Here is a 9,674-nt window from a genome sequence, read left to right as displayed (position 1 = left end):
AGTAAATACGGAGTACAAAATCCCACAACTAAACCCACGAATATCGGTTTCCCAAAACCGATCGCCGTAATACGTCGGAAATCCCGTAAACCGCACCGGGACTCCGCCGGGACCCACGAACTAACCCGGAACGCACCGACTCGTGTTACGAGTCGCCCGCTGCCACTAAACACCATTAATCATGGGATTTGGCAGCAACCACAAGGATACATAACCCAACAACTATCGCCGAATAATTGTTCGGATTCGGGTTCCCGGAAGTGTCAATTTCGACACCGGAATCCACCGTCGCTCACCCGTTATTTCCGAACCCTCGAAATGACGCAGGTGACCAGCCAACAAGGCTCAGCGACTAAACAATCCATCACGAAGCATCGTCGGATTAATTCCGAACCGAACCCGCATTCCGTCGGCAGATTTCGCCGAAAGACGCACCGGAAATGCATTTTCGATCTTCGCAAGGGTCTGGGGCCTTGGACAATCAGTCCAGAGGTCACCCACTGCTCACCCATGCTGCCAACAGCAGCCGCAACAACCCAAAATACGTAAAAGCCCTCCCGAATACCTGAAATCGCATTATTTCATGCGATTTCGGCGCTTTTACGGTCCAACTACGCAAACCAGAGGTCAAACTGCCGAGCCAAGGTACCCGCTGACAGGTTTTGACGTGCTGGAGGCCGTGCTCACCTTTCGGAGCACTGCCAACCCTTGTGGCAAGTGCACACACGACGCGAACCTCAGCGAAACAGCGCGCACAGCGCTTACATTGCATCAAACTCGCAAACCAGGGCATCGTTGACCCCAACGGAGGTGGCCACGATGATCGGCACTGAACAAGGATCATCGTGCTCACTTTCGGGAGACTCGGAGTGGCCTCGGGTCACCAAAACAGTGGCCGGAACAGGAAACCACGCGCAGAAAGGCTGAAAATATGCTTACCGGCCACTGGGGAGCTACGGTACGGCCGGCGGCGGCCGGGAAGCAGGCGCGCCGGCGTAAGGAAGGTGCTGACGACAGGGAGGGGTCGGGGCGTGTGCTGGGCGGCGACAGGAGGCGGCGGCAACGACGGGCGATGATGCCCTAGCCGTACGAGGTGAAGGGGAGCTCGGCCCCAAGCTCGGCCGGCGGAGGCTTCGGCGGCGACCGCGCCGGCAGAGGGCGAGTGCGGTAGGCCAGGGAGGGCCAGTGCTCGCGCCGCCCGGCGGCGAGAGGCGGCGGTGGCGGCGGCGGTGCAACACAAGCCCGCATGAGCCGCGCTCGGGCTCGGGTTTCCGCGCCGGCCTCGGCGGCGATCGGGGCACCTCGGTGCGGCGGCGAGAAGTCACCTGAGGTCGGAGGAGGAGAAGGGATGCGGCAGCGACGGCAGTGATGGCCCACGACCCAAGCTCGGCCGCCCGAACTCAGTTCTGCCAGAGGGTAGCCGCGGCGACGCCCTAGCCGCGCAGCGGCGGCGGCGACCACTCCGGCCGGACGCGGAGGTGCCGGAGGGTCTCGAGGAAGGTCCCCGACGTGGTCCCGGGCGGTGGCGGCGCGGGGAGGAAAATGCAAGGTTGCCTCGGCCAGAGCTGGCTCCTGCTGGCCGCGGGTCGCCCAGGCTGCGACGGCGGCGCGCGGCGGCGGCGCGGACCGGCGGGGGAGCTGCCGGAGGTTGGGCCCTGGCAAGGGGAGGGGGCACGACTCTAGTGGACGACCTCAGGGTGATCCATGGCCAGGAAATAAACAGCACGGTGGAGAGGAAGATGGAGGAAAGCAATTGCTAGCCTTTTTCCGGCGGCCGGGGTTGCTCGCCGACGGCGGAGGTGCGAGCACGGCAAGGGCTGGGTCGAGCTTAGGTCGGCTAGGGTTCAGTTCGGCTGAGGAGAAGCCCAGGAGCTAGGGTTTCACCATGAAACCCTAGTTGCATCATATAATTATGTATGTATTTTGCAAAAAGGTCCCTCAAAGCTGATTAATTTCAATCCAGTCCTTGCCAGCCCGTGCAACTTGCGCGTATGCACCTCAACGTCAGAAATCACGCAAAACGGTACATAAAATATTAGGTTTTCCTCAATCTTTCCGTTTTGCCAATTTCAACCCCCTAGCGAACAATTGGCGATTCCCGAAAATCCGTCCGTCGGATTTCCGAACGGGTCGCGTCAGCACGCTCAACACGACTGGTGTATCGAATCTAGTATTTCGTTTCATCCGATTTGGGTTCCGATTCACGACGAAACCCACCCTCATCGGATTCAACTACAAAACCACATATATTTCTATATGTAAACCGATCAAACCCCGTTTTCTCGACAACCGTGCATCAGAACTCAAATCCGTCAGTGCCACTGGTTCCAGAATAGCCGAACCGATCGAAACGAGCTATTGGACCGCTATGAACGGAGTTCGGTACAAGCCTGAAGCCAACTTCACGTCGTGGCTTCTCCGGAAAAATCGAGTTACTATTCACTTAAGTGAAAACTTGGAGATCGCGTAACTTCTCCGTTCTAGCTCAGATTCTCCTGAAACTTGACGAGTGCTTATGTAATTAAATTACACACATAAACATCATCAACAGAGAGTTAAGTTGCACTGTCAAAATCTCAATCCTTACAAAGCGTTGCTGGGAAAGCAATCAGTTATCAACTTAGTGGCATGAAGGTTCAAGGAAGATTAGTTGAATTATATTGATACACTTTGATTCATTGTCGATAGGTTGTGTCGTTTCAGTATAGCGAGACAATCATGAGTATAGTACGATAATGTGCACAATAGAGGTTAGCAATGACTCTTTGAGGGATTAGAGATGTTGAACCTATGTAATCCAATAGTTTAGAGTATCACGAGTCTAATATTTTCTTTTGAGGGTTAATGTCTTTATGCTGGCCGTATGCGGTTTCTAGTATAGAGCTATCAAAATATAGGTTGATTCGGCGGTCGCACTGTTCATTTTTCTGTGTGAATGGAATAAATAGTGGTGTAATATTGAGGAAGTGGTTACGATGACATAGATCCCGTCATGTGCGAGTAGGAGATGTTGGCATTCGGTTAAACCAAATCGGGTGCGCCCATGATCGGGCTCGATCCGACGGTTATTATGTTGTCTAATTAGACTAGGATTAATCTCGCTTTTAAATTGGAAAGCTAATTAGAGATATATTCGATCCATATTAGGATAATAATTATAAACCGATTCAGCCTAATCTTTTACTTATCTATTAGGGTTTGGGATCTCTCATAAATATATGGTTTATTCTCTCATAGAGACAAAGAAGGAAAAAATAGAGAAAAATACTCGTAAATTCGTGAGTAATTTGTGAGTCATTTTACTAGAGAGAGAAACCACATTCTCCATTAACCTATTATTCTAGAAGGTCTTGAACGGTGGATTAGAGATTGTGCTTATTCGTAGTTCGATCTACCGCGAGTGTTGGAGCGTTAGAAGATCTTCGTGTACGATCTAAGGACACGTGAATCAATCTCCACGATCCGGACTCATCGCATTTTATTGCGAGTCGCTTCTGCAAAAGGTACGAACGTATTCTTCTGCTGCGTTCAACATTTACAGTAAGGCCCTGTTTGGTTCCATATAAAAATAGGCCGAAAATAGTTTTTCAATTGAAAAATGGTTTTCCGACTATTTGGTTGGGCGTAATTTTTTTCAAGGAAAACTACGTTTACATATTTTAGGGAAAATGTGGTCTTTCGTTTTTCGCCTGGCGGAGGCGGAAAACGAAAAGCGGAGCGAGCTACGCACGGGAAAAGAAAATATCTTTTCCCTTTCCTACGCTAAAATCACCACCTTGCAAAATACTTGTCTCTCACACTACTCACCTCTCTCTCAAACCCTCAAAAACACACCTACAGTTTCCTCCTCTTCAAATCAAGAACGAGATAATTTTTTTTTTTTTCCTCATCCTTTCTCTGACTCCAATAGCTTTAAAGATCTATCCCTTTCTCTCTTTGCCCATAAATATTTTTTTTCCTATTTGAATTATAGGTAGTATTTATGAATTTAAATTTACATTAATTCCATTTTGACCCAAGAGCAAGAATGATCAAAATATTTAAATCCAAGTCTCTATACTTGATTTTGCTTAGGTCAAGGTTTTTAAAATAGAGACTTTAGCTGCCATTCTCTTTCTTTTATTAGAGGATTTTTGTGCAATTAGTAGAAATAAATAGAAATCCTATTTATAGAATATAATAAACTTTAGAACTATTGATGAGTTTGTACAATCAAAATATGCCTCTTTCTCAGTATTTCATTTTCTATTATACATTTTTATTTCATTTTTTCTATGAATTCCACATAGATAATTTGAATATATACTGTGCATTTTTATATATTCCTTTTTTTTACTCCCAACTAGCAGTATCTTCTTGTTATTCCTATATAACACTTTGATTAGAATGTATATTCGCAATGCGTCTTAATTAATTACTATCAATGGCTATTACAAGATAACATTTCATAATTTCTTTTTTTTAGTTAAAAATGCATAGAATTTAGTTGAATTATAGACCATTTTGATTTGACTATTCAACTCTTTAAAAATTTAATTTTACAACCTAACCTTTCAATTTGTTTGATTTACGTCATTTGATGGTTCTTCCAGTATAAAATTTAAAAGTTGATTGTTTACATTTATCATGCTAATTTAGCCGGTAAAGACAAATGACGTATTTAAATTTAGAAGTTGAAAATTATTACTTGGTTCAAATCAAATAAATTACTAGGCTAGGTAGAAAAACCAAAATTTTTTAAAATTTGATAGCTAGATCAAACGGATGATAGTAGAGATAAGTTTTGTACATTTTTATGTTAATTTTTTAAATATTTATAATATGCTTTGGCACTTACTCTGTTAAGTTTATTTTCCCTAATTCTATTTCTTTTAAATTTTGCGATTATCAATAGTGCAACTTATACTTTATATTGTTTGCGATTCTATCTATATGACTTTGTGGTTTAAAATTTTCATCTAGTTATCGTTTGAAACTGTTTTAAATTTGCTTGCATCTTTGGTAACCTGCTTGTCTTTTAAAACTATCTCAAACTTATCTCAATTTTGGTGAACTTTATTTGCATGATCAGCTATATATATATATATAACTTCAAAATTTATCTACTACCAATATAATATTATTCTTTTTGTAGATGGATTTGCACATGGAGGATGCCCTCCATCAATCTGAAGATTTTATAAAAGTTGCCTTTTTGTTTATTTGTGTAGCAATAGCGAAAGTTGTACAAAAAAATTCAAGCATTAATTCCTAAAACATTATCCACATATAATGATTTGGATAGACAAACTTATCTAAATAGAATCCGTCACAGTGATAGAATTTCTATTGCTATGATTAGAATGGATAGAAAATCCTTTTATCACTTGAGCAAAATGATCAGAGGAAGGCACCTACTATGTGATTCTATCCATGTTTCAGTCGAGGAACAATTAATGATGTTCTTACACACAATTGGGCATAATCAGAAAAATAGAGTAATTGGGCATAATTTTAGTCGTTCGGGTGAGACCGTTAGCAGATATTTTAAAAAGGCATTGAATGCTATTGCATCTCTCAAAGACGAGCTTATGTCTTCCACCTGACGCGACAATACCAGACAAAATAAAAAATAATTTCAGATTTTGGACATATTTTAAGGTATTTTTATTATAATTAAGAGTGATTAATAAATTTTTTATTTAAATTGATAATGGTAAATCGAGATGCATGATCTTACGTTGCGGGATTGTATAGGGGCAATAGATGGTACACATGCATGTGCCAGCTAGAGTACCTAGTAGCATTGTTGGTCGATTTCGTGGACGGTACCAAGGACCTACTCAAAATATTATGGGCATTGTTAGATTTGATTTAATATTTTCCTATATATTGGCTGGTTGGGAAGGATCAGCTAATAATTGTACTGTTCTACGCAATGCGTTGGAGAGACCAAATGGACTTATAGTTCCAGAAGGTAGGTCACTAATAATTGAATTAATTCTAATCCTAATTATCCTTTTATTAAGTTCATTAACTAAGTAGTGGTTGTTGTGAAATATAGGGAAATACTTTCTTGTTGATGTAGGATATTTCACAAAAAAAGGTTTCATTTCTCCTTACCGTAGTACTCGATATCACTTGAAAGATTTTAGCGAAGATAATCCTCCAACTAACTCAAAGGAACTATTCAACCTACGACACTCCTCACTAAGAACAACCATAGAACGTGCGTTTGGAATCCTGAAACAGCGATTTAGAATTTTAACATGTTATCCGCATTTTAGATAGCCAACGCAGGTTGCTCTAGTTCTTGTGTGTTGTATCTTGCATAATTTCATAATAGGTGTATCACCTAGGGATCGAATTGTGAGAGCTGTAGAAAGGAAACTGTAAACTCACTCAAATCCATGTGCTAGATCGACATGAGAACAAAGAGAAGAAAATTGGGAGTGGGCGGCCTTAAGGGATCAACTTGCCAATCAAATGTGGAAAAGAGATTATGGTTCTATTTGATATGTATTGTTGAACTTTTCAACTTTTGTATAGACAGCTCTGATATAAACCTTGGGTAAAGTTATATACATATATATTAGAAAAGGTAGCTTCAAGTTATATATTATTATGTTTTTGGATATGTAAGTTGCTATACACTTTAATATTTATGGTGATGTTGTATTTTGGATGGAATATAGTTTGTACTTTTATTTTATGGTTTTAATACTTACTGTGTATTTTAGTATGTGGTGTGCAATGAAATTTGCTGTGTAATGTATCTTGTTTTGAAATTTGATATGATGATTTTTTTTAGAAATCAATATGTACTTTGATTTTCATGTTTGATTAAAATTCGATTTGTATTTTATTTTAATATTCAGTGTATTTTGTTATATATATGATTTATATATATTGTAATTTTATTTATATTTTAGTTAGTTGACTAGTTTAATCATGTAGCCACAACAGGATACTATGGAGCAACATAGTAATACATAATCAATGTCAATTCAGCAAAATTTTGAAGCTAATGAAAAGCAAGGAACTAAAAACTTTAAGGTAGCGTTTGGTTCGGGAACAAGGGGGAGAATAAGCTCTTGTTCCCCCCTTTGTTCTCAAACGCAGCGTTTTGTACCCGAGAATAGTAGTTCCCGTATTTCTAGAACTAGCAGGTATAAGGCTGGAACTGCTGTTCCACCTTTTTCTTGGAACAAGCTTGTTCCTGGATGAGAACAAGGTTAATTAAAGTCTAAATTTAATTTTAATGATAGTAAATTATTAATTAATCTAGTTAATATATTTAAATCATTATCTATTGCTTAAATAATAAAATAATAAAATAATTATTTATTTATAATTAATTATTTATAATTAGATAATAATTATTAGAGTAATGCTTCTATACTTTTTTTTTGTTACCGTTCATTCACGCGTATTCAACGGTTCAGATTTAATTTTTTTTAAATTGTCACCTGCAATAGCAGGTCACTTTGGGAGAGGTACCGGTTATCAGGTACCTCAAAAAAGAGTATTTTTGTCTTTTAATACATGGGCAATTTAGTCATTTTATATCTACTATATTTTTAAAATTTTTATTTTCTCTTTGTTTTTTTTCTCTTTGTTTATTTGTTTAATATTGCAAATGAGTTTAATTTTAAGAAACTATGCATTAAAATTTCTTTCCATACATATTGCTTTCTAAATCCTTTTTTAATAATATAAGAATGAAATTTAGATTATTTTGTGATTTAATTTGTTAGTTAATTTTTTTCTAGTTCGATCTGAGAATTTTCAAATTTTATCATATAATAGGATATTAATTTTTTATTAGTTTTGATAGTAATAACTTGTTGAAATTTACGATGGCTAATGGATCAGAAAACAATATTCTGATGGAAAATGTGTGTGGCATTATTTTAACCTACATTCAAAATTTTTTAAATAAGTGATACAAAATCAATGTCTAAACAATAGAAATTTAAAAGTTTCTTAAACATATTAAATATGTTGAATTAAAATATTTATAATTACAATTTTTTAAAATAGTAATATAAAATTCCTCTAATTTAAATTTCACTTTTAAATTTTAAATATTTAATATTTAAATTTGAAATTCATCGTATTTAGAAATAAAACTTTTCTAAAATTCTTATAATTTAAATTAATGCATAATTTTAGAAACACTAAAACATTAAAAGTATATGCCTAAATTAATGCCTAATTAATGCATAAATTTGGTTAATCAATTAATTTTCTAAATTAGTGCAAATTAATACGTAAATGTCACGCCCTGGACTTCAGCGGAAGCTCACAGTAATGTGCACAGACCCGCCGTGTACATCAACTACCACAATGTACACCAGGCGTCTACAAAGAGAATAAACAAGCAATCGATTCTAACTAGGTAATCAGAGCATAACTTACAAATATAGGAAACTTATACAACACAACATCCTATTACAACAGGTAAGAACAACTATAATTTATAGCACAAAACTAGAAAAGTTGAAGTGGTTCCAGCTATCTAACATTGAGGAAGCTCTAGCTAGTCGCTGACCCCTCGCCAGGGACCCTAGCCTTACCCGCTGTGGAAGGCTCTGTAAAAACAACAACAAAAAGGGCGTGAGAACTATTAAACAATAGTTCCCAGTGGGTACGCCACCAAGAGTGGCGAAGTACACCAATAGGTCAACTGTAGCATTGTCACGCCCCGGGGTCCCCTTTTAGTTTGAAACACAGCGGAAAAGCGTTTAAAAATTTTTTTTTGAAAACTGACCCAGAGTTATGCCAGGTTACCAGCAAAATACAGAGGAATCTCATTGTTCACTACGGACAGAAGTCTCCCCTGTATTTGCACGCGATCGCACAAGACAATTACAAACAGTATAACAACCAGCAACTAAATGAATATATAGATAGCCTATTAACATCATACATTCACCATTCACACCGTAGTTTTACATTCGATGTTTAAAAAAAGTCACGAAAATCTTTTTGAAAACTGTTCCATAACGCGAACTTATCTTTTATATAATTCTACCACGCAGGGGTAGGAAACTTTTTATTTTTACCAAATCCAGAAATCCTTTTTATTACATTCAAACATCAAGTATGATCATCTAACTGAACCATATAAACTGACTAAGCTATAACAACAGAATAGTAGGGATAAAACTAAACCGATAATCTGGGTCGGAAGCTCTATCGACCGCTACGAACGTACCTCACGTCTCGTCCCAAAACTCATCGCCTGCAATACCTGAACGTACCTCACGTCTCGTCCCAAAATTCAACGCCTGCAATACCTGAAAAATAGTGGGGGAGGTGAGAACATGTAAACATGTCTCCCCTCCCAGTGGGTACCGCAAGCTGACGAGGGCGACGAGTACTCACCGGATTAGGAAAATAAACAATAGTATATACGTAAGTGGAATACAGTAGCAACGATCACAACGAAAGAGATATAGATATGCAAGAACAACTACCGCTACTGTAAATAGAACGACAAGCGTACATGCAGAGATATCCGACTATAATAGCAAGACAAGGGTGCGAAGGAACTAAACTGCATAACGGCTACCGCTACTGTAACTGGAATAGAAAGCAAACCTGGATAAACACTATAGTAGCAAGACGACTATAAAGCAAGACTGTACGTATGCATCAACCGGTCGCATATATCAAAACACCCAATCTAA

At 39.1% G+C, this 9,674-nt stretch overlaps 1 protein-coding gene across 1 annotated transcript; it reads right to left on the bottom strand.

The window, feature by feature from the left end:
- LOC109710707 (atherin-like) lies at positions 1,081 to 2,297 on the bottom strand. Its single transcript, XM_020233444.1, has 2 exons — positions 2,291 to 2,297; positions 1,081 to 1,679 (listed from the first exon to the last, which is right to left on the bottom strand). The coding sequence occupies exons 1-2, from the start codon at positions 2,295 to 2,297 to the stop codon at positions 1,081 to 1,083; spliced, it is 606 nt and encodes a 201-aa protein (XP_020089033.1).

The sequence above is a fragment of the Ananas comosus genome, linkage group 5 (genome assembly GCF_001540865.1).
Source record: "Ananas comosus cultivar F153 linkage group 5, ASM154086v1, whole genome shotgun sequence".
NCBI classification, from domain to species: domain Eukaryota; kingdom Viridiplantae; phylum Streptophyta; class Magnoliopsida; order Poales; family Bromeliaceae; genus Ananas; species Ananas comosus.
The sequence above is the reverse complement of the archived record's forward strand: the minus strand, read 5'-3'. Positions and strand labels throughout refer to the sequence as shown.